The sequence below is a fragment of the Notamacropus eugenii genome, chromosome 2 (genome assembly GCF_028372415.1).
Source record: "Notamacropus eugenii isolate mMacEug1 chromosome 2, mMacEug1.pri_v2, whole genome shotgun sequence".
In the NCBI taxonomy this organism is placed as follows: domain Eukaryota; kingdom Metazoa; phylum Chordata; class Mammalia; order Diprotodontia; family Macropodidae; genus Notamacropus; species Notamacropus eugenii.
In genome coordinates, this window is record NC_092873.1 from 444,242,485 (window position 1) to 444,268,244 (window position 25,760).

The 25,760-nt window shown below is 36.5% G+C and overlaps 1 protein-coding gene across 4 annotated transcripts in view; it reads left to right on the forward strand.

The window, feature by feature from the left end:
- Positions 1–15,267: 15,267 nt before the first annotated feature.
- F13B (coagulation factor XIII B chain) overlaps positions 15,268–25,760 on the forward strand; it is a 42,653-nt gene continuing 32,160 nt past the window's right edge. For 2 of the 4 annotated variants that reach the window (XR_011975593.1, XR_011975594.1), the window contains exons 1-2: positions 15,268–15,392; positions 19,240–19,440. Coding sequence is in view for 2 of the 4 variants with exons in the window: in XM_072648314.1 (XP_072504415.1) it covers positions 15,329–15,392; positions 19,240–19,440 (265 nt within the window). In the remaining 2 variants the exon portion in view is untranslated. Of the gene's footprint in view, positions 15,393–19,239; positions 19,441–25,760 lie in introns of those variants that run through there. The other 2 variants (XM_072648314.1, XM_072648315.1) reach the window with 2 other exon arrangements.

Consider the following 25,760-nt stretch of genomic DNA (forward strand, 5'->3'; position numbering starts at 1 on the left):
GGATTTAATGAAAAGAATTATACTTAAAAGTTCCCAACAAATTGGCAAAGAAAACTGAGACAATAGCTTCAGTATAATAACAGTATACAAAGTAAACCCACAAAATCACTAATATTTCTAAATTGCCAAAAAAAAATTTCAGGAGAAAATCATATTTTAATACCATTCAAAATAACTACACAATGTATATGTGTAAAATATGAGAATCAATCCATCAAGGCACACTTACAATATATGTATAATTAAAACAATTTCAAGAAAATAAAGAATGACAAATAAAGGCATATCCCTTAAATAAGGGATTTTAATGGTTTTGGGTTGTACCAATATGAACCACATTGAACTTTAATTTTGTACTGTGCCACATTTCAAAGGAAGTAGTTTATGGAGCTAGACAAAATCCTGACAAAATTCATTTGGTAGAACTGATGAGGTTAGGGGTGCTGGTGACCCCAAAATACTGACAGTCTGGGTCCTGCTCAAATGAATTCAACACAAGCCTTCTTAAAGCCAAAAGAGAACAAAGTTTATTAAAGATTCACCATAGTGGGTTGACTCTTAAGGAGCCTAAGCATTTGTAAAGCTTGTATTCACAACCAGGCCAGATAGAATCTCACCTAGACAGAGTTTGAGCTGGATTGAATCTGAGTAACTTGATGGAAGCAAGATGGAACTTCAATACTTTTAGAAAAGACTGTAGGAGGGATCTAGGGATGGTCTGGTAGTCTAGGGTGATAGGAGGAGGGGTTTAAGGAGGGTCTTGAGGAGGAGTCAAAGGAAGGAATGACTGGTAAAAGGTTGGAAACAGCTGAAGGCAATCAGGAATTATCAGACAATAGAGGGTTTGGGTGGGAAGCAGGTGGGGCAATCGAGGTACCAGATAATGGCCACAGATTTGAGTATGAAAGACCAGGTTAAGTGGGGAGACTCAAGGAGGTTCCCAGAGTCTGAACCCCATCAGAACAATATCAAGAAAGTAATGACAAAAAGGAATTAAGGTGAAGAGAACTTTACTGTATAAAAAATTGAAAAGTTGATAAATGAATCATACTAGACAGGAAAATTGGATACTATCAAACTCAACAACCCATTATTTAAAAAACCCAAGAACTTAAATTAGTTGGGAAGACTGATCTCCTTTCTTAACAAAATTGCTGGAAAAAGTGGAAAATATTTAAATTAGGCCAATATTTTATTCCTTAAAACTATTAACATGGTCAAAATAGAGCACCAGAATATATTGGGACCATAAAAAAAGGGTAAAACACTATTCACAGCTGTGCTTAGGGACAAGAATTTTTAACCAAATAAGGAGTGGAAGTAATCACAAAAGATTAGAAACAAATTTAAGTTCACATGAGATTGAAAAGCTTTTGTATGAATAAAATAATGCTTAGATATTAAAAGTGGAAACTTTCAATTGGATGAAAATATCTTCATCTCTTCTCTGAACTCAGATATATAGGAAATGAATACAAAATATATGACCAATTTGCCTGCATATATGAACAATTATCAAAATAAGAATTCAAACTATAAACAAACTTTCAAAATCATCAGTAATATTAGAAAAGCAAGTACAAAGAAACAACAAATAAACCCTGGGTTTTGTTTTTTTTTAATCTGTTACTCAGCAAATTGCAAAAAATGAGAAGTCAATGTTAGAGGGATGACAGCTACAGTAATTCACTTGCTAGAGCTGTGAATTGATTCAGCCATTCTACAAATAATTTAGAATTATGTTAAGACAGTAACTAAAATGTATCTTCCTTCTTTGCAGAGGTGGGTTTCAGCTGGTATCAAATATTTTAAATGATGTCAGACAGTTGTATTGTTGGATTTTTCTATTATATTTTTATTTGTTAACAAAGATAGTTAAAAGTAGGGGAGGGATGTTTTCAGAAATGAATGTAATGTGAAAAACAAGATATCAACACAATAAAAAAAATAAAAGTACTTCAAAAGAGATGAGAGACACTTTCATGTAAAGTTTGCCGAAATTATAAAATATGATTGTTAGAAGATCTCACCCAGAATCACTGAATTTGAGAGTTGAAAGGGACTTCAGAAACATTTAATCCAACCCATACACAAAAGAAATCCTTACACAAATATATACATATATATATATATATATATATATATATATATATATATATATATATATATATATATATATATATATATATATATATATATATATATATATATACACACAACTTTATACAACCCATACACTAAAGAAACCAGTGGTTGTCTAGTCCAAAAGTATCAAATATATGCTTAGTGGAATCACTGCATCTGTAATGCCCTTTAAGTACCTTAGGAAATATTTGAGAAAATAAAAATACAATAAAATATCAATAATGTTAATGTGTGGTTTTCTAAATCAATATGTAGCCAGCAGGGATACTTATGTATGGCTTAGTGGACCCAATTTCTATTTGATTTTGATACCACTAGTCTAATTTATGCTCAGAGACCTTCAAGGAAGAAACACCCATCACTTCCGGAGGCAAACCATACCATGTTTATACAACTCTTATGTTTTTCTTGACAGCAAGCCCAAACTTATGCTTTGTAATTTCCACCTGTTGCTCCTAGTTGTCTACTCTCTTTGGGTCCAACAAAACAGTTCTAATCCCTTCTTCATATGACAGCCTGTCAACTATTTCAAGATAGCTTTCACAGACTCCTTTAGTCTTTTACAGACTAAAGATACCCAGTTCCTTCAACTAGTCTTTATATGTCATGAGCCCTACACTATCCTTGATTGCTCCCTTTGAACATTCTCCAGCTTATCAATGTCCCTAAACTATGGTACTCATAATCTAAACACAATACACTAGATGACATCTGATGAGGACAGTATAATGGGATTATCACCTTATTTATTCATTGATGCCCCTCTTATTGCAGGTCAAGGTTGCATGAGCTTTTTGTGCCTGCCATATCATACTGCTAACTCATATAGACCTTGCCATCCACCAAAAATTGCAGATCTTTTTAAGAATAATTGTTGTCTATTCATGCTCCATCTTATATACGTGAAGTTCATTTTTGAGCATTCATGACATTCTATATTATGTTGTGGGATTCAGTCCAATTCTCTACACTGTTAAGTCTATTGTGGATTCTGGCTTCTGTTATCCCCTTTATTAGTTATTCCTCTAAAGTTTTACACCATCTGGAAATTTTGTGAGGAAATTCCTTTATCCAACAAATTGATAACAGTGTTAAACAGGAAAGGGGTTTACCGATTCCTTTGGGATTATTCACAGGAGACCTGCCATGCTGACATTGACCTATTAATTTCTTTGAGTCTTCCTATCCAATCTGTTATTAATCCATCTGCATTATTTTCTAATTCATATCTTTTCATCTCCACTGTAGTCAGAGTATGACATATTTTTATTAGGAGCTGCTAAAATCTAGAGACTTTTGGACATGATTGCTGCCTGAACAGAAGCAAACACCCAGCTCCCACATACTTATTCCAGCAAAAACCTTAAGTTTGCGTTAGACTGAATAACAACCAAGAATTCCAATGATAAATTGCAGGAAGTGACTTCCACAATAATCAGTCACAGACATAATCACCTTATCCTACAAGATCCTATCAGTCTTGGTGTACTCTATCTCATTGCTGTTTACTTTTCTGAAGGATAGGACCACAAATTCCAAAACCTCCATTTAAGGAGGAAATTCAGCTCAGTAAATCTCATTTCTCTCATGGCTGCACTCCTCTTGGACGTTGCTGACCACCATACTCCTGAATTGAATACCTTTGGAAGCACCTCTCCCCACTTCTCTAATGTAGATTAGATTGTAATCTTGAGGGTAGAGACTTTCTTCATATTTGAATCCCCTGCACTTAGAGTTCCTGGCACGTAGTAGACACTTAAATGTTTATGACTGTGACTGTGAAGTGAGCAAAAGTGGAGAAAACCCAAGGGTGGAGACCTTGGAAGTTCTAGAAAGCAAAAACCCTACTGAGATAATCCAAACTCAAGGGTTCTGATATCCCCAAAACTCTCTTCAGAGCCTAGAGATGGCCCTGCAGTTCCAGTAGTCAGAACTTCAAAAACTATAGAGGGGTGCTAACCTTGTAAGGTGTGGAGGTCAGTATAATAACCAAGTTACCTAGGGCAGGACCAGCAGGGCCTGCCTACCACGCTAACCAAAAGTGCAGCAAAGGAGGAGCCTGGCCCTAGCACAATTCCTGGATTCAAGAACTAGAGCTGGAGAGATGAGTAAGTCAGAACAACCAATATCCAAAGTTACTGCAGATCTAGAGATCCCCCAAAGGGAGAAGGTAACTGCTTCGTATTAGAAAGCAGAGGCTCAAGGGGGAAAAATGGGTTTTCCATAATGATTACATGAACAGGACTATACACTCTGCCCCAACCTCACCCTGCCATTCTGTGGTAATAAGTAGATATAACTGTAGCTAGCTACCCCTGAGGGGGTGGGGGGTGGGGTGTATAGGAGACTGGGATCAAGCTGTGCCTTGGGGTGGCTGCACATCCAGAGATCTAAAAAATGGGAGGGCCAGCAGCTTATGGTGGTACCATAGGACAGAAATGGGTGTCTATGTAGGGCTCATCTTGGCCCCAGAAGCCACTTGGGGCAGGGTCTGAGGCTGGTAAAAGTGAATTCTCAAATATCAGAAGAGGTTGAGAAAGTTTTTATTTCCAACTTCCAGATGCAAGCTCACCATCATAGGGAATGGAGTGAGAAAGTGATTGATAGGGGATAAAGGGGAAAAAAACTAGAACCAAAGATCCCAAGTAAAATCTTAGGGAACAGGCAGATGAAAACTGAAGGGAAAATGGCTGTCAAGACATCTAAATGACTATAAACATCTCTAAATATATTGCAGGAACCAACATCTGATGATACAGAGGGCCTTCTGTATTCCCAGGATAGCATAGAAGCACAGCAGAATGTTCCTGAATAATTCAAGAGAGAAATAAGAATCTAAAGAAATGACAAGGGAACAAATGGCAGAATTTATACCTAGTAGAAATAAGTAGCAGGAGAGAAGAACTTGAATCTGTCAAAGAGGAGAAACAGAACAACTGATTGGGAGTATCAATATTGTGGCATTAAGAACAAGCTGGAAGGGAAGCAAAAGTCAATAACAAAAGAATATGTGATTTCTATACATATAAATGTAGAGATGACTTAGGGATCATAGGCCTCCCAGATGAACACAGCAAGTCAAAAACCTGAACACCACAACACGAGAAATAATACAAGAAAACAGCCCAGAACTTTTGAACATAGAAAATAAAATGGCAGTCAGAAGGACCCACAAATCACCTCCAGGGGAAAGAACAAAAACCTGTGCTTTAATCTCTAAGATATATAATTAAATTAAATAAGTCCAAATTTAAACAACAAATTCTGCAATCAACCAGAAAGAAAAGGAAAGGAAATTTGAAAAATGCTAGACTTCTGCATCCACCAGAGATCACAGAAAGGTATGGAATATTTTCCAAAAAGCAACAACTCATGATGAAACCCCAAATGACCAACTCTGTAAACTTGAGCTTAATCATCAATGAATAAATGGACATTCAGTAGAGAGACATTCTTACAAACATGCATTAAAATGTGTGTTTTACATGCTCACACTGATACATACAATTATTTTACTTGCAGACACCCCTGACCTCAGGCAAAGCACAGAAAGGTAAATACAACTGTCAAGGAAATCATAAGTAATAAAATAAATTAACCTCCACTCCAGAGACCATTAAAAGGGGGAAAAAACCTAGAAAGACACAAAGGGTTAAAAATGATCAAAAGAAAAGAATTACTAAGAGAAGTCATTTTAAAAACATTCAAGGGTGTAGAGATAAAAAAGCAACTTTAAAAATATAAGAGGTAATACTATGGCCTAAATCTTACACCATCCCCTATAGATGAATGAATGTATTTTGTGGGAGTAAACTACATAATGGGAGGATGACTGAAAGGGAAAAAGGGAGGTAGAAGATAGAGGAGAAAGTGTAATGTATAGTAGTCATGTGAGTGGTAAAAAATGAAGAGAAATAACTCCTGTAGTCATTATGCAAAAAAAAGAAAGAAAAAAAGGCAGAAGGCTACAGAATAGGGAAAGTGGCATAGGGGATTGAAATAGGGAAGTAAAGGAAGAAATCTCAAATCATTGGTGGGAGAAGGTCCCAATCTCATAGCAGAAAAGATGTATTCTCTAATGGGAGATAGGTTCCTTGCAATGAGTCTAATAAATGATTTGGGAAACCATTTCTTCTACAGTAGTGTTGTGTCTTGATGTACAACAACAAGGTGTAGGGAAATCATAGCTACTGGGGGGCAACTGGCATCTGGGTTATGGAGCTAGAGGAGAGATTTCATGGCAAATTAGAAGGAAAATGAAAATGAAGAGGGCTGAGAGTAGAATTGGACGATACAATCTAGGACATAGGATAATTCCTACCATGAGGCAATAGTTCTGTCTTCACTATCTCCCACAGAAATTGACCTCAGAGGCATCACACACACACACACACAAAGGCAGGGGGAAGAGGACAATATCTATAATGCAACAACATGGAAATTTTTAGAAGACAGTATTTAAATTTAGTACTTGAGAAACTTTTGTTCCACAAAGAAACCAAAGAACTGTATAAACATAATGGCCATGAATAAAAAAAGTTTAAAATAAAAAGGAAAGAGGATTAGTGAAGAAAACAAGATAATAAAATGCTTTTTTAAAGAAAAAGTTGCAGAAATTGTAAGAAAAATTAAAAACAAAAGTTTTGAAAGGTTGGAGAAGAGGAAGGAATTCGTTATTGAACAACTGCACAGAGAGAAAAAGGAAAGAAGAATTAGGCAACTACATAACAGAAAGAAAGACAGGAAATAAGTAAAACTCCAGAACTAGGGAAAAAGGTAACTAATGGGAGTGGGAGCGTGGGTTGAGGGTGAAAGGAGAAAGCCTGTGGGAACAGGATTGCCTGAAGCTGAATTAAGCAAAAATAATTTTAGTGACAAAGAACTATGTTAAAAGAGGAAGAGGAATAAAAATTTACAATTTAGGGTAAATAAGCAATACTGGAGGCAAATGAAGTGAAATATAAATTTAACCCATAAATTTAAATGTGAATAAATGAGTTAAATAATCCAATATATGAGAGTGACAGATGGCTTAAGAAAACCAGATCTCAAGTTGTTTACAATGAAAACCACCTTTAAAAAATGTGGGAAACAAGGAAATTCTGTTTCCACAGCTTTGGGTGAAAGTTAATCAGAATTGTAGCCTAGCAGAGTCAGGTAAAGGTCAGAAAGTTGTGCGCAGGCAGCCCTCCCTCACTCAAATCAAAGTAAACTGCAAGTCACATCATCATCTTGATGTCATGATCTCCTTAGAGAACAAAGGACAGACACAAACATTGTTAAAGAAATGAGGAATGGGTTATGAATTCTGCGCAAGAGTTTCTGTGTTGTAGAATTCCTATTGAGACTCAAATGTATAATCATACAAGTCATTCCCCAATTGATAAATGGTCAAAGGATATGAACAGGCAATTTTCAGAGGAAGAAATTAAAGCTATCTATAATCATATGAAAAAATGCTCTAAATCACTATTGATTAGAGAGATGCAAATCAAAACAACTCTGAGGTACCACATCACACCTATAAGATTGGCAAACATGACAGAACAAGAAAATGATAAATGCTGGAGAGGATGTGGGAGAGTTGGAACACTAATTCATTGTTGGTGGAGCTGCGAGCGCATCCAACCATTCTGGAGAGCAATTTGGAACTATGCCCAAAGGGCTACAAAAATGTGCATACCCTTTGACCCAGCAATATCGCTACTAGGACTATATCCCCAAGAGATCGTAAAAATGGGAAAGGGTCCCACATGTACAAAAATATTTATAGCAGCACTCTATGTAGTTGCCAAAAACTGGAAGTCAAGGGGATGTCCATCAATTGGGGAATGGCTGAATAAATTATGGTATATGAATGTAATGGAGTACTACTGTGCCATAAGAAATGATGAACAAGAAGACTTCAGAGAGGCCTGGAAGGACTTATATGACCTGATGCTGAGTGAAAGGAGCAGAACCAGGAGAACTTTGTGCACAGCAGCGACCACAGTGTGCGAGAGTTTTTTCTGGTAGACTTGGAATTTTGTAATAACGCAAAAACTTCTTATAAAAAAAAAATCCCAAAGGTGGTTCTCAAGGCAAAATGCCTTCCACACTCAGAGAAAGAAATATGGAAGTCATTCACAAAAGGTAGCAGATCATATTTGTGTATGTGTATGTGTTTGTGTATCATGTTTTGATTTGTTATATGATTTCTTTCATGTATTTTAGTCTGACTACATAGCATGACTATAGTGAAAATATACTCAATAGGAAAGTATATGTAGAATCTATACAGAATTGTATGAAGTCGTGGGGAGGGAGGGGGGTAGTGGGGGGTAGGTGGGGGGGGATAAAATCTCAATTGTATGGCAGTGATTGTTAAACATTAAAAAATAAAAATAAAAAATAAAAAAAAATTAAAAAAAAAAAAAAACAAAAAACAAAACAAAACAAAAAAAAAAGAATTCCTATTGAGAAAAATGAGAATCCTTGAATACACATATGAATGTGATTTTCAAGCCTGTTCCATCTAAGAATGTATTAAGTATGTTAAAAAGTTTATTTCTGGTTTTATTTTATTTTATTTTTTATAATTAAATTTATTTATTTAACTTTTAACATTTATTTTCACAAAATTTTGGGTTACAAAATTTCTCCCCTTTTATCCCCTCCCCCCCCCCAAACACCAAGCATTCTAATTGCCCCTATGACCAATCTGCTCTCTCTTCTATCATCCCTCTCTGCCCTTGTCTCCATCTTCTCTTTTGTTCTGTAGGGCCAGATAGCTTTCTATACCCCTTTACCTGTATTTCTTATTTCCTAGTGGCAAGAACATTACTTGACAGTTGATCCTAACACTGAGTTCCAATTTCTTTACCTCCCTCCCTCTCCACCCCTTCCCTTTGGAAGGCAAGCAATTCAATATAGGCCAAATCTGTGTAGTTTTGCAAATGACTTCCATAATAGTTGTGTTGTATAGGACTAACTATATTTCCCTCCATCCTATCCTGTCCCCCATTACTTCTATTCTCTTTTGATCCTATCCCTCCCCATGAGTGTCAACCTTGAATTGCACTCTCCTCCCCATGCCCTCCCTTCTATCATCCCCCCCACCCTGCTTGTGCCCTTGTCCCCCACTTTCCTGTATTGTGAGATAGGTTTTCCTACCAAAATGAGTGTGCATTTTATTCTTTCCTTTAGTGGAATGTGATGAGAGTAAACTTCATGTTTTTCTCTCACTTCCCCTCTTTATCCCTCCACTAATGAGTCTTTTGCTTGCCTCTTTTATGAGAGATAATTTGCCCCATTCAATTTCGCCTTTTCTCCTCCCAATATATTTCTCTCTCACTGCTTGATTTCATTTTTTTTTTTAAGATATGATCCCATCCTCTTCAATTCACTCTGTGCACTCTGTCTCTATGTATGTGTGCGTGTGTGCATGTGTGTGTGTGTAATCCCACCCAGTACCCAGATACTGAAATGTTTCAAGAGTTACAAATATTGTCTTTCCATGTAGGAATGTAAACAGTTCAACTTTAGTAAGTCCCTTATGACTTCTCTTTGCTGTTTACCTTTTCATGCTTCTCTTCATTCTTGTGTTTGAAAGTCAAATTTTCTTTTCAGCTCTGGTCTTTTCATCAAGAATGCTTGAAAGTCCTCTATTTCATTGAAAGACCAATTTTTCCCCTGAAGTATTATACTCAGTTTTGCTGGGTAGGTGATTCTTGGTTTTAGTCCTAGTTCTTTTGACTTCTGGAATATCCTATTCCATGCCCTTCGATCCCTTAATGTAGAGGCTGCTAGATCTTGTGTTATCCTGATTGTATTTCCACAATACTTGAATTGTTTCTTTCTAGCTGCTTGCAATATTTTCTCCTTGACCTGGGAACTCTGGAATTTGGCCACAATGTTCCTAGGAGTTTCTCTTTTTGGATCTCTTTCAGGCGGTGTTCTGTGGATTCCTTGAATATTTATTTTACCCTCTGGTTCTAGAATCTCAGGGCAGTTTTCCTTGATAATTTCATGAAAGATGATGTCTAGGCTCTTCTTTTGATCATGGCTTTCAGGTAGTCCCATAATTTTTAAATTGTCTCTCCTGGATTTATTTTCCAGGTCAGTTGTTTTTCCAATGAGATATTTCACATTATCTTCCATTTTTTCATTCTTTTGGGTTTGTTTTGTGATTTCTTGGTTTCTCATAAAGTCCTTAGCCTCCATCTGTTCCATTCTAATTTTGAAAGAACTATTTTCTTCAGTGAGCTTTTGAATCTCCTTTTCCATTTGGCTAATTCTGCTTTTGAAAGCATTCTTCTCCTCATTGGCTTTTTGAACCTCTTTTGCCAATTGAGTTAGGCTGGTTTTCAAGGTGTTATTTTCTTCAACATTTTTTTTGGGTCTCCTTTAGCAGGGAGCTGATCTGCTGTTCATGCTTTGACTTCATGTCTCTCATTTCTTTTCCCAGCTTTTCCTCTACCTCTCTAACTTGATTTTCAAAATTCTTTTTGAGCTCTTCCATGGCCTGAGCCCATTGGGTGGGCTGGGACACAGAAGCCTTGATTTCTGTGTCTTTGCCTGATGGTAAGCATTGTTCTTCCTCATCAGAAAGGAAGGGAGGAAATGCCTGTTCACCAAGAAAGTAACCTTCTATAGTCTTATTTCTTTTCCCTTTTCTGGGCATTTTCCCAGCCAGTGACTTGACCTCTGAATATTCTCCTCACACCCACCTTGCCTCCTGATCTTCCCAGCCAGCGTTTGGGGTCTGAGATTCAAATGCTGCTTCCAGCCTTAGGGCTTTTGGTGGGGGCAGCGCTGCTATTCAGTGTGAGATTAAGTTCAGGTGGTCAGGACAGGGCAGGGCCGCCTCTCAGGCTCAGTTCCCTCAGGGGGTTTATGCACAGACCTTCCACAATGGATTCAGGCTCCCGCCCGCTTGGGGAGCCCCAGTCTGCAGCCGCCTCTCAGCTTCTACCTCCCGGGGGGGCCTGAATTATGGGGGCACCCCACTCCCCTCTCAACCCACCAAAGAGACTCTCTCACTGACCCCGTCACCTGTGGGTGGAGGGACTTGTGCGGCCGCTGGAGATCCCGTCCCTGAAGCCTGCTCGGATCTGTTTCTCTCGGTGCCGCGGCCGCGGCCGCAGAAGGTCTGAGCTGGGCTCTGCGTCTGCAGCATGACAGACCTTTTGCGAGAGGTTTGCAGGTCCCTCTGTGGGTGGAGGGACCCGCGTGGCCGCTGGAGATCCCGTCCCTGAAGCCTGCTTGGATCTTTTCCTCTCAGTGCCGCAGCCACGGCAGGGCTGCACTCAGCTCCCAGTCCCGGCGCCCAGTCCTCAGCACGAAGGACCCCCCCCCCGAGAGGTTTGCAGGTCTCTCCGGAACAGAAATCTCCCTCGCTCCAATGTTCCCTGGCCTCTGGGTGCAGAATTCGCCATGAGTTACTTCCCTGTAGCCATTCTATGGGTTGTGGGTTTGGAGCTATGTGTATGTGCATCTTTCCACTCCGCCATCTTGGCTCCGCCCCTATTTCTGGTTTTAAGAAGGAAGTTTTAACTAAAATTTTTTTTTCTATAAATCAAGCATTTACAAAAGTATATTTGCAAAAGGAAACCTGGTAAATATGCAAAGGCCTTGGTTTCAGATCTTTTCTTGTCAATTTTGTCAGATTCAAGAGGGTTTTGTGATAAATTGTTTTAAGAGAGGAAAATGTATGAAGAAATTGTATGAAGAAATGTTTTGTAAAATCTTTTGGGTGATTTTTGGAAGGCCTACCAAATTTATATTTGTAAGCTAATTTGTTATAATAACTTGAGGTTTTATGGGGGTTGGAAAATAAGAGACAAGATAAGGGAGACCAGGAATTTTATGACTTCAGGAAGCTCTGTGATAAATTTAAGACAAATGTACTCATGGCAGTCTCTTCATTTACCTAGCCTCTGGGACCATTACTAATTGAGTTCTACTACTCAGAGAAGAATGTGACTTAACAGAAGTTGACCACAGGGGACAGTGCTGTCCTCAGCCTGGGATGGGATCCTTCTGTCTCAGTTTCCCCATTGTGTAGGTAGAAACTGAGCTAAGAGTGAGACCACTCTCCCCAGAAAGGCCAGGTAAAAAAGAGTATTTCCCTGAGGTTTTGTGGGAGAAAACTGTTCTTTCCCCCCCCCAATATATCTTTGAAGTTAATACCCCTTTGTAAAAGCTAATTGATGTAAAGTGGTTAAATAGAACTGAGGCCTTATTTACTGACACCTAATGTAACAAAAGCCATTCAGATGATTGACATACAATGACTACTGAGAACTTACAAACAGTCGATAAAATGTGAAGCACTTGATGAAGCAGATTTAGGGACAACATTTACCAAATGACTACTAACACAACAGGAACAGAAGTCTGTTACACATTGGAATTTTCACTGCGTCACTGAACATGCAAGAACCTGTTCCATCTGGCATCAAAGCTAGGATCTCACAGGGCTAACTAGTTTAATTTATGCAGCTTCCCCAGCCTATCACAAACACACTAGATTTTTTCCACTTCATGTTTCATAATTGATACAAAAATCTGTGTCATTCAGCGGTGAAAGAGCTGCAAGAAAACAGATAAGTTAATTCATTGTTGGTGGAACTATGAATTGGTCCAGCCATTTTGGGAAGCAGTTTGAAACTATGCCCAAAAAGCTGTTAAACTGCATACCCTTTGGCCCAATCATGCCACTGCTAGGTCAGTACCCCAAAGAGATCAAAGAAAGAAGAAAAGGACCTATGTAAACAAAATATTTATAGCAGCCTCTTTTTGCAGTGGCAAAAAATTAAAAACTGAATTAAATGCCCATCAGTTGGAGAATGGCTAAACAAGCAATGACATAAATATGACGGAATACCACTGTGCTATAAGAAATTATGAAAGAATTGGTTTCAAAGAAATCTGAGAGGACTTATATGAACTGATGCAAAATGAAATAAACATAACCTAGAGAACAACTTGTAAAATAACATTAATATTGTAAAGACAACCCATTTTGAAAGGTGCAGGTATTCTGATCAACACAATGACCAACCACAATTCCATAGTACTCAAGAAGAAAAATGCTATCCATCTCTAGACAGAGAGGTGATAGAGTCACAGTACAAGCTGAGGCAAATATTTTATTTTTTGGACATAGATTTTTTTGTTTTGCTTGACCATACATGTTTGTAACACATTTTATTTTCCTACTTTTTCTCAGCAAGGATGGGAGAAGAGAGGAAATGCTGACCTTAAAATAAAATTAGATTAAAAAATAAAACAACAGCTAAAAATTGTCACTCAATAGCCATGGTTGATAAATAAATTTTGTTTCCATTTTAAAATTCAGCATGAAGAATATATGTAAAATGCCAAAAAATTTCCTGATGACAAAATGTGTTAATTGGTGCTATCTATGCTTTTCAGTTACCTTTAGTACAGTTTCTTTGTTTTCCTTAACCCCTCCTTAGCCAACATCTGAACTAAAAGAGTCCTTTTACACATATACCATATAATCACAGAACTGAAAGGCCCTTGGAAATCTTCCTCTGTCTCTTTGTGTCTTTGTCTCTGTCTTTCTCTCACTGTCTCTCTCACATAGTTCTTAAGTAGCAAAACAAAACAAGACATTTTCCTTTCCCATATACTCTTCTCCCAAAAGCCTAAGATGTTAGATAGTTTGATTGACTTTTAGGAATCTCCTCATATTTGAAATACATTGTTTGAAATAAAGCTTTTTTTTTCTCTGTCTTTTTAGGTAGTATTTGAATGAATTGGGAAAGTGGTCACAAACACTTAACTTATCCTAACTGAAATTTAATAGATTTGGAGGTCTAATGAATGTTAGAGAATTTTACTGTAGGCAATATGCATGTCTAGCAAAAAATGAAATAATTTTCTAAAATGTGTTTTGTTTAAAATAAATTTATTTTTTAAAAGTAGCATGGCAGAAGTGTTCCTGATTGTTGATTGTAACTAACTCAAATTACCACTAGATGTCATCATGACTCTGTCCACTATATTTTTTACCTCAATTTAGTGTGTGTGTGTTATGTGTGTGTGTGTGTGTGTCTGTGTGTGTGTGTAACATGTTAAATCATACAGTTTGTACAAATACATTTAAACTGTATATTCACATTTCCATAAAGAATTATAACTACCTTCAGTGGAACCATTTTACATAAATTCTTAGTTTTTTTCTAATTGTTCAGCCCGTTGAACTTTATCAGTGTAGGAAATTTCTTCCAGTAGTGAAAATCACCAATTTTTGGTAACTTATTGACTTAGAAAAGTACTTGAATACTTGAACCCAGATTTTCATGACCCCAAAGTCTACCCTCAGACTGCCTCCAGTTTTAACTTTTAAAAAAGCTTGACATCTAATGAACATTTGTAGGCTCTGTTTTGTTTATCTCATTCAAGCGTGTGTTGTTATTGTTTTACTGTTTATTTAAGACAGACTTATTTTTTTAATCTTTTTGGATTTTTTTAAAGTGAATTGTCCTCTTCACAGTTCACTCTAAAAATGCTTCTTTTATGGGTTTTGCCCAGGATCATGGCCTTACCTGTTACCTGCTAATGGAACTACCTCCTATAATGTCTTTTTCCCATCACCTCTTTTCATAGCTCTTTCTTACTTTCTTGATTCACAACTCTGTTAATTCTACCTTAGGCATTTTTTTGTAGCCATGCATTATACTCAAGTACTCTTTAACTATCCCACCTCCTTTCTACTTCTTGACCAGGTACAGCAGGAAAACATTCTTTTCTTTCTCCTCTCCAACCCAATTCTTTTTACATCTGTAAGACTTTTCCCTCTCCAATAACAGACCTGAAGAAAAAAGTCAACTATTCAGACTTTCTTAGAAACAATTTTAAAGAGGTCACTAGTTCTTTGTCCAAATCCCAAATTGGTTAATAATAGTAAGAGAAATTGGTGGCACCAGTGACCTTTACCCTATGGACTTAGATTTTACTCAATTTGGGATTGTTAATTTTTTCCCCTCTTTTGAAGGTTGCCAAAGTTAATTGTTAAATGATTTAGATCAAATGTATAAACTGTGTTTAAAAAGAGCTATAGACAACTATTGTAAATGATTAACATTTTTTCCAGAGAAATGCTGTGTATATTCACTAAGGAAAACTTTAGAGTACTTTCAGCATAGTTCATGGCTTTATTAAACCATTGAAGATGAGGCTAAAAGGACTGACTTTTACCATGATACTGATTTTTTCAGGAGAACTCTTTGCAGAAGGTAAAACTATACTTTTTAAAATATAAATCTGAAGTGTCATCTAACCTATATATTTATATGCTCTTATTGTCCTTTTGCCCTTTGAAAAGCATTATTATGTTTTCTGTAAATATTACTTTCCCTACTATTTAACATAGACTTTTCCTTGAATGAAAATGGTAATTTTTCTTTACAAAAGATTACCTCATTAAAAAAGTCTATTCAAAGTTAGGAATAATAAAAAATCAGACACTGAAATAGCTGACAATATTATAAGAAGTTGAATCTAGTCTTGTTTTCAAATACCATTTTAGAGATTTCAGTATTTTTAACTTGTATTCTAAAGTCATATCACACAACAGATTGATATTACAAGAAAGTTCAGAAGAGTAGAAATGTTTAAACTCACCTAGCCTCACAACAACCCAAGAAGGATGGTATTGTTAACATTATTATCTTTATTTGTCAAAAGAACAAGCATTTTATTAAGGTTTAAGTGGCTTGACTAAGTTAACACAATTAGTAAGTGCTGGAACTACCTCTTGCAATCAGTGTTTATAGCATTACTTTTATATATCTTGCCATCTCATCCCTTTTTATTCTATTGTGTCTCACTCCTGGAAGTATCAATTTATGAAAAAGGAACTCTAGATAGAAGCAGAGTTGTAGGGTAGAAATTGCCCTGTGTACCAATTCATGTAGTCCAGTCCTACCACCTAACTTCCCCGGGATGATTCTCTATATTATTAGTCTCACCATCTTATTCTTAGGTTTAAAATAATCACCCTAACCCTTCTGGGTGTCAGTCACTCTTAAGAATTTTCATTTCCAGTCTCTTGAGGCCCCCCCTTTTTTTTCTACAGAGACAAAATTCTCTCAAAAATTAAGAAAGAAAATATTTTTATCAAACTCTTATGAGACAAATATAGTCCTAATACACAAAGCAGGGAAGGGTAGAGAAAAGAGAGAAAGAACTATAGACCAATATTATTAATGAATATTGATTAAAAATTTTACACAAAATCCTGGCAAAAAAAAGGACCACAGCAATATATCCCAAAGCCATTCATTATGATCAAAGTGGACTTAAATCCATTATCTATAGGGGAATAACTTTTGGTCTTATTATTTTGGTATTAGTTGGTTGCATACCTTGGATATCAAATTCTTATCAGAGATATTTGATACAGAAGGTTTTTTCACAGTCAACCACCGTTCTTTGTTCTTGTGAAAGTTTTTCAAATTCATGTAATCAAAATTATCTGTATTATTCTCTGTAATTGCTTCCATCTCTTGTTTTGTTAAAAATTCAACCTTATTCTGATTCTTCTTTCACAACATGACTAATTTGGAAATATGTTTGATATGATTGTACAAGTATAGCCTATATCAGATTTGTGCTATTTTGAGGAGGGGGGAGGAGAGACAACAGAAAAATTTTGAAACTCAAAATCTTATAAAAATGAATGTTGAGAACTAAAATAAAAATTTCCCCTTATATAGAACTGTGAAAGATATATAATCTCCTTCCCTTCTAATTTCTTTATGATAAGATCTTTAACTATTTAGGTCAGTTATTCATTTGCAACTTGTCAAATATGGTGTAATATGTTTGTCTAAACCTAATCTTTGCCAAACTTTTCCTGTTTTTGTAGTAGTTCTTTATTTGTTTCTGATTTAGGGGAACATGTTTTGGGTTCTAAGTTTTTATTTTTACTAAGTTTTTATTATCTTTTTGTTTTTTTTTCACATCACCAAAATTTTAGCTCTCCCAACCCCTTCTTCTGAAATCCTGGAAAATGAAGCAGAACCAATTCTGATGGAGGAAATTCCAAAAAATTCACAGACAATCAATTTTCTAATCTAGGGAATCAGACAGAGAAGTCTGTAAAAACTGGGAAAAGGGTTTTCTCAAGATCCTGCATAGCACTCCAGTGAATAGAGAGGCTAGGCTGTAGGAAAAGAGGAGGTCCTAGATCCATACAGGGCCACCTCATATTGGGTACAGGAACAGATATCACCTGGCAGCTTTTTCACTCACTACTTGAGTCATAGATATAGGGCAGACTAAGGAAAGATCTGCCTTCAGGGGTGAAGGGGTAAGGGAGGTCAGGAGTAAGGAGTGGTGGAGGGTATTGTGCAAAGAAGACATTCATAATCTTGTAATAGTAGTGTGGTTTACACACCAGGAGCAGAGTGGTCTCTCAGTTCCATATCAGTCTGAACCCTTCAGGGAATAACCAGGGCAGGAATCTTAGATGAAAGAGAAGCTTTACTTATGCTCAGGTGAAAATTCTCTAAAAATTAGAATGGATCAAATAGAACAATGACTCCATGAGAAAACAAGAAATATCAAAACAAAATTAAAAGACCAAAAAAAAAAAAAAGAAAATGCAAGACATAGCAAAACAACTGAATTGGAAAATAAATTAGGGAAAAATTAAAAAAGCTATTTAAATACTTGAATGCAATGACATAAAAAAAGATAGTAGACATAATATTTCAAGAAATCTTAAAAGAAACTGTGCATATATCTTGCAACCAGAAGGCAAAGTAGAAATAGAAGAATCCACTAGTCATTTCCTAAAAGAAACCCCCAAATGAAAAAACCAAGGAACATTATAAGTAAAATCTAGAACTTCTAGCCAAATCAAAAATACCTCAAGTAGTCATAGAGAAAGGATTCAAGAACTGAGGACCCATGTTGGGACCACAAACAATTTAGCAGGCACCGAATATGATGTTCTGGAAAGGAAAAGGACATAGGCTGATAGCCAAAGATAATTTAGTGTATATAAATATATAAATATATATATATACATACACACACATACATATAGCTTGGTATATGTGCACATATATATATAATATAAAACTTTTTTTGGTATGTGTTTATTCATTCACTTTTAGTTGTCTCTGACTCTTTGTCATCCCCTTTTGGAGTTTTCTTGGTAAGGACACTGGAGTGGTTTGCCATTCACTTCTCCAGCTCATTTACATATGAGGAAACTGAGGCAAACAGAGTAAAGTGACTTGCCCAGAGTTCCATAGCTAGTAAATGTCATGAAGATGTCTTCCTGATTCCAAGCCCTGTGTCCAAATTCTATCCACCGTGTCATGTAGTTGCTGTGAGTATAATCCTACAGAGGAAAAAATGAATCTCTAATGAAATAGAGGACTTCCAAGCATTCCTGATGAATAGACTAGAGCTGCATAGAAACTTTGAAGTTCAAACACAGAAGTTATGAGATACCTAAAATGATAAACACAAATGAACAATAAGGGACCAGACAAGGACAAACTGCTTACATTCTAATATGGAGAAATATGCATGTCTCCACTCTGAGCCCTATTATCATTTGGAGTAACAGAGAAAGGTTAATTAGACAGAAAGCCTGAGAATAGTTTTGTTATATCTTAGTGATCTTAAGAGAAGAATGGAAAAAGAGGGGGAAGAGAATTATATTGGAATTGGGGGCAAAGGAAAAGGTCAAAAAAGGTCAAATCAGTGTAATAACCAATCACAAGTCTAGAGGACAGATGATAAAAATATGCTCCTGTTAGAAGAAAGACTCAGTACAGATTGATACACACACATATACACATACACACATACATGCATACACACACCTACATTTATATGCATATTTTTAGTTTAGTTATGACCAATGTTGAAATTTGTTTTGATTGATTACTGTTTGTAAAAGTTTTTTGTTTTTCTTTCATTCTCAGAGGGTGGGGATGAGGTGGAATGGGAGGAAGAAAGGGTGCATTTTGGTTGATTAAAATAAAATTTAGTAAAAAAAAAAAACTTTCAACAGTATAAAAATAAAATATCTCTCCCCCATCTGTACTTATTGTTTTTTAGATAAGTCCTGTGACATGCCTAATGTTGAACATGGAAGGATTGCTCAATATTACTATACTTTTAAAAATCATTACTTTCCAATGAACCTAAACAAAAAGCTTCCATTTTCTTGCTTGGCTGGATATTCAACCAAGACTGGGAAACAAGATGCTATAACTACATGTACATCAGAAGGATGGTCTCCAAAGCCAGAATGTTTCAGTAAGTCAGCTTACATTTACCAATGAAATGTCTTTGATTGTGAATGCAATTAATTTGAACATCTCAGGGACAAAATAAAACCTTTGAACTGTTTAATAAAAAACAAAAAGTATGTGGCATAGGGAAATGAAGTGCTGGGCTTAGAGTTAGGAAGAGCTAATTTCAAATACTTCCTCTGACATTTAGACCAATGTGACAATGAGTATACCACTTATTCTCTAGATGCCCTCAAGAAACTCTCTAGGATTTATCCAGTAAGTAAAAGATGAATTGTAGGGGGTCGAAATCTGTATTGATAGAAAGAGTTTCTACACCAGAATTTCCCCTCTAGAAAATGACCAATGGTCATAAAACAAGTCTGAGGACTTGGCACAAAACATATCCTGGCTATTGATAATTTAGAGGTCTTTCTCCAAAAACTATCGATTTATACAGGGCCATCTCCAGTCATCCTGATGAATAGCTGGTCACTGAATCCAGGTGGCTCAAGAGGAGAAAGTGAGGCTGGTGACCTTGCACAGCCCTGTCTTACTCAAAACAAAATCAAGTGAAAGGCATGTCATCATTTCTCTGATGTCATGGTCTTCTTCAAAAAAGGATGGACACAGCCTGTGAATAAACCAAACTGCCTGAGTGGGGTGCCATTTAGCTGGGTAACCCAGCTCATCCTCTCCCTTCTGTATCCCTCTCCTCTTCCTTTGGGGTTTACTGTCTAAATGTCCTTCCTTCCTTCCTTCCTTCCTTCCTTCCTTCCTTCCTTCCTTCCTTCCTTCCTTCCTTCCTTCCTTCCTTCCTTCTTTCCTTCCTTCCTTCTTTCCTTCCTTCCTTCCTTCTTTCCTTCCTTCTTTCTTTCCTTCCTTTCTTCCTTCCTTCCTTCCTTCCTTCCTTCCTTCCTTCCTTCCTTCCTTCCTTCCTTCCTTCCTTCCTTCCTTCCTTCCTTCCTTCCTTCCTTGTCGTTCCCCAAACTTTAAACCCAGACCACTCTGAAGCCCACAAGTTCAACAACAATAGGTCCCTGCCCAAGCTCCACTTAAAGGCTGGCTTACAGTGATTCTCAATAGTAACAGTTTCTGTTTTCCTCCCAGTTTGATTTACTTATTTTTTTCTTGTGTTTATTAAAAGGGCCATTCCCTGACCACTTCTTAAAGAGGTCTATGAACTCAATGGACTTTACCTCCCCCTAAGTAAGTATGTGAAAAGGCCCAGCGTAAAAAAGCCAAGGTCTCCCATTACATCCTCCAGATGAATATCTGGTCACTGGATCCAGATGGCTCAGCAGGAGAAAGTGAGGCTGTTGACCTTTAACAACCTTCCCTCACTCAAAACAAAGTCAAGTGCAAATCATGTCATCATTCCTCTGATGTAATACTTTCCTTGAAAATGGAGGACAAATACAACAATAACAATCTATTTATATCCCTTAACAATTTGTCAGTTGGGGAAAGGCTCAGTCTCATAAATGTGAGTAAGTTCCCTATATCTCTCAAAACTGAGATATTCATCAAAGAAACTTGTGGCAAAGATCTCTCTCTCTTCATATGACTTTTCTCTTCTAATTTTAGATTCATTAAAAATAAAACCTTTAAAATTTTATTTGATGAAAATTATTCATTTTAACTCTGTGAACCTCTCTATTTTTTGTTTGGTCATGAACTTTTCCCCTATCTATTGATCTGGCAAGTGATTTCTTCCATGTAACTTTAATTTGTTTATGATCTCATGTTTGATATCTAAATCATGTATCCATTTGGAGCTTATCTTGATATCAAATGTGGGATGCTGGTTTATAATTAGTTTTATCAGATGTATTTTTTCTAGTTTTCCCAGCAATTTTGATCAAATAATGAGTTCATACTCTAGTGACTTGGGTCTTTGGATTTATCAAACTCTGTGCTACTGTGCTTACTTGTTTCTGCATACTATGTGCCTAACCTGTTTTACTGTTCAAACTTGCTGCTTCTTATCCAGAAAAAAACTTAACTTTTTTTGAATGATTATAGCTTTGTAGGATAGTTTGAAATCTTATATTACTAGGCTCCTTTCTTCCCAATTTTTTTCACTAATTCCCTTGATATTCTTGGTTTTTGTTCCTCCAAATGCATTTGGGTGTTATTTTTTTCAGCTCTATAAAATGAGCCTTTGGTAGTTTGATGCATATGGCACTGAATAAGTGAGTGAAAAGGTAATATCATGTTTATTATATTGGCTTAACCTACCCATCGGCAAGTAATATTTCTCCAGTTATTTACATCTGTCTTTATTTCACTAAAAAGTATTTTGTAACTATGTTCATATAGTTCTTGATTGTGCTTTAGCAGTTAGTCTCCCAAGTATTTTATACTTTCTGTAGTTGTTTGAAATGGAATTTGTCTTCCTACCTCTACACCTATCTCTTTACGTTGTATTATGTTGATAATATACAGAAGTGATGATGATTTCTTTTGGTTTATTTTGTATCCTGAAGCTTTGCTGAACTTATTGTTTTAAGTAGTTGGGTTTTTTAGTTGACTCTCGAGGGTTCCCTAGATTAACTATCATTGTCTGCCAAAAAAAGATTTTGTTTTCTCTTTGCCCTGTATTTATTCCTTTAATTTCATTTTCTTGTCTGTGTTATGGTTAAAATTTTCAAACTACATTGAATAGTAATGGTGTTTAATGGACATCCTTGCTTTACTCCTTTAGAAAGGTCTCTAGCTTATCTCCATTACAGGTAAGGCTGACTCCTGGTTTTAGATAGATAACTACTTGTTGTTGCTGTGTTTTGTCCTTCATTCTTGAAGAGGACCATGACATCACTTATCATTTTAAGGAAACTCCATTTATTCTTTATATATACATATATATATACACACACACACACACACATATATACACACACATATATACACACATATATATACATACATATGTATATATACATGTATATATACATGTACATGTATATATACATGTATATATACATATGTATGTATATATATATGAAAATTTATTTTTCAGTTTTCAACATTCACTTCCACAAGAATTTGAATTCAAATTATCTCCACATCTCTCCCCATCCCCCATCCCAGGACAGCATGTACCCTATCCATCTCTTCCTCCAGTCTGTTCTCCCTTCTATTACCTCCCTTCTTCCATCTCCCTCCCCTCTATTTTCCCATAGGGCAAAATAGATTTCTATACCTCATTGCCTGTACATCTTATTTCCAAGATTCATGTAAAAACAATTTTTAACATTCATTATTAAAGCTTTGAATTCCATATTCTCTCCCTTCCTCCCTCCCCACCCACCCTCATTGAGAAAGCAAGCAATTCAATATAGGTCATACATGTGAAGCCATGCGAAACACTTCCATAATAGTTATGTTCTGAAGGATTAACCACATTTTCCTCTGTCCTATCCTGCCCTCCATTTATTCCATTCTCTCCCTTGACCTGTCCTCCCACAACAGAGTTTGCTTCTGATTATCCTTTTCCCCAATTTACTGTCCCTTCTATTATCTTCCCTCTCCTATCCCCTTCTCTCCACCTTCCTATAGGGTAAAATAGATTTCTATACCCACTTGGGTGTGTGCTATTCCTTCCTTAAGCCAAATTCCATGAGAGCAAGGCTCACTTATTCCCTTTCATCTCGCTCCTCTTCTCCTCCATCGTAAAAGCTATTTCTTTGCTCTTTTATGTGAGATGATTTGCTACATTCTACCTTTCCCTTTCTCTTACTCCAAGTACATTCCACTCAAAAGTAAATCTTATTTTTCAGGTATTCTCCCTTTATATTCAGCTCAACCTGTGCCCTATGTATGTATATTTATACCATACACACATACACCCATGTAACATATACATATTTATACATATATAATATACACATGCATATATACCCATATATACCTATTTTATATATATATATATATTCCCTCTAAGTGCCCTAATACTGAAAAAAAGTCTCATTGATTACAAATATCATCTTTCCATGTTGGAATGTAAACAGTTCAATTTTATTAAGTCCCTTATGGCTTCTCTTTTCTGTTTACCTTTTCATGATTCTCTTGATTCTTTATTGGAAAGTCAAATTTTCTATTCAGCTCTGGTCTTTTCAGCCAGAATGCTTGGAAGTCCTCTATTTCATTGAAATTCCATTTTTTCCCCCTGAAATATTATACTCAGTTTTGTTGGGTAGGTTATTCTTTGTTTTAATCCTATCTCCTTTGATCTCTGGAATATCATATTCCAAGACCTTCAATCCCTTAGTGTAGAAGCTGCTAAATCCTATGACATTCTGATTGTGTTTACTCAGTACTTAAATTGTTTCTTTCTAGGTGCTTGTAATACTTTCTCCAAAGTTTTCTGGAAACTTTGGACCTTGGCTACAATATTCCTAGGAGTTTTCCTTTTGGGTCTCTTTCAGAAAGTGATATGTGAATTCTTTACATTATTATTTTACCCTCTGGTTCTGGAACATCATGGGAGTTTTCCTTGATAATTTCTTGGAAGATGATGTCTAGTCTCTTTTTTTGGTTGTGGTTTTCAGGTAGACAAATAATTTTAAAATTATCTCTCCTGGATCTACTGGTCAGTTGTTTTTCCAATGAGGTATTTCACATTATCTTCTGTTTTTTTCATTCCTTTGTTTTTGTTTGATAATTTATTGACTTCTCATAAAGTCATTAGCTTCCATCTTCCCCATTCTAGTTTTTAAAGAACTATTTTCTTCAGTGAGCTTTTGGACCTCCTTTTCCATTGGACTAATTCTGCTTTATAACGTTAATCTATTTTTAAAGATGTTATTTTCTTCAGCATTTTTTTGGGTCCTCTTTAGCAAGCTGTTCACTTGTTTTTCATGACTTTCTTGCATTGCTCTCGTTTGTCTTCCCAGTTTTCTCTCCATCTCTCTTATTTGATTTTCAAAATCCTTTTTGAGCTGTTCCATGGCCTGAGACCATTGCATAATATTTGGTAGGCTTTGGATATAGGAGACTTGACCTTGCTATCTTCCTCTAGTTGTATGCTTTGGTCTTCTTCTGATTGCATGCTTTGTTCTTCTTTATCTTCCAGGATGGAGAAAACACTTTTCCACCAAGAAAGCAGCCTTCTATAGTCTTATTTTTCCCCCTTTTTGGGCATTTTGCCAGCCTATTGCTTGACTTTTGAGTCCTTTGTCAAGTGCAGGGTATACTACCCTAGGCTTCAGAGGCTTTTTGCAGCTGTTCCCTGAGATATCTCTAGAGACCTGTAAATTTTCAGTTTCTCCAACATAGCATAGTTAAGTGAGAGGTATTTACTCCTCTCCTAGCCTGTGCTCTTGTCTTTGAGCATCCAAAAGCACTCTTTTCTGCCCTGGAACTGTGAGTAGGATTCCTTCTCCACAACCTCCACCAGCTCCACCATGCCAGTACTCTTTCTCACCCCAGGACCACCACTCAAGACTGAGACCCAGATCATCTTCTTGATTTCCTCAGGGTCTGAAAACTCAGAGCTCTAGAAGTTGCCCCTGCTGTGCCAGTGGCTGCAGTGTCCCTAGAGCAGGTGCTGGGACTGGGGCCAAGGCTGGGGCTGGACTGTGCTCTTCTTGCACCCAGATGAAAGAGCTTTCTCACTCACCTTTGAAGCTATCTTTGGCATTTGTGGGTTGAGAAATCTGGAAATCACAGCAGTTGCCCATGATTCTGTGCCCTGAAGCTTGTTCCAGTCCTTTCTATGCCTGCCCTGCCTATGCTGGACTGGCCTATGCTCTGCTACAGACTTGGTGCAATAGACCCTTCCTGTCAGACTTCAAAGCTGTCTTGGGCTAGAAATCTGTTTCACTCTGTCATTTTGTGGCTTCTGCTGCTCTAGAATCTATTTTGAGTCATTTTTTACCGGTATGTTAAGGAGTTTGGGGAGAGAGCTCGTATGTGTTTCTATTCCATCATCTTGACTCTGCTACTGAAACTCCATTTATTCTTATGCTTTCTGGTATTTCTTTTTTTAAAAAACAGGAATGAGTATTGAATTTTGTCAAAAACTTTTTCTTCATTGTTTAATGTAATTGTATGATTTTTGTTGTTTTTATTATTAATTTTCTCAATTATGTCTATAGTTTTCCTAATATTGAGCCAGTTCTACATTACGATATAAATTCAACCTGGCCATAGTATTTCCCATATTCCTTTTATGTTACTGTATTCTCCTCACTAATATTTCATTTAAAATTTTTTCATCACTCTTTTTGACACGTTTAATTGTGGAATTTTAATTTGATGGTTCTCTAGTTTTTTTTTTTTTAGTTTCATGAGCAATTCATTGATTTGTTTTTTCTTTAGTCTATTAATCAGACTGTTTAG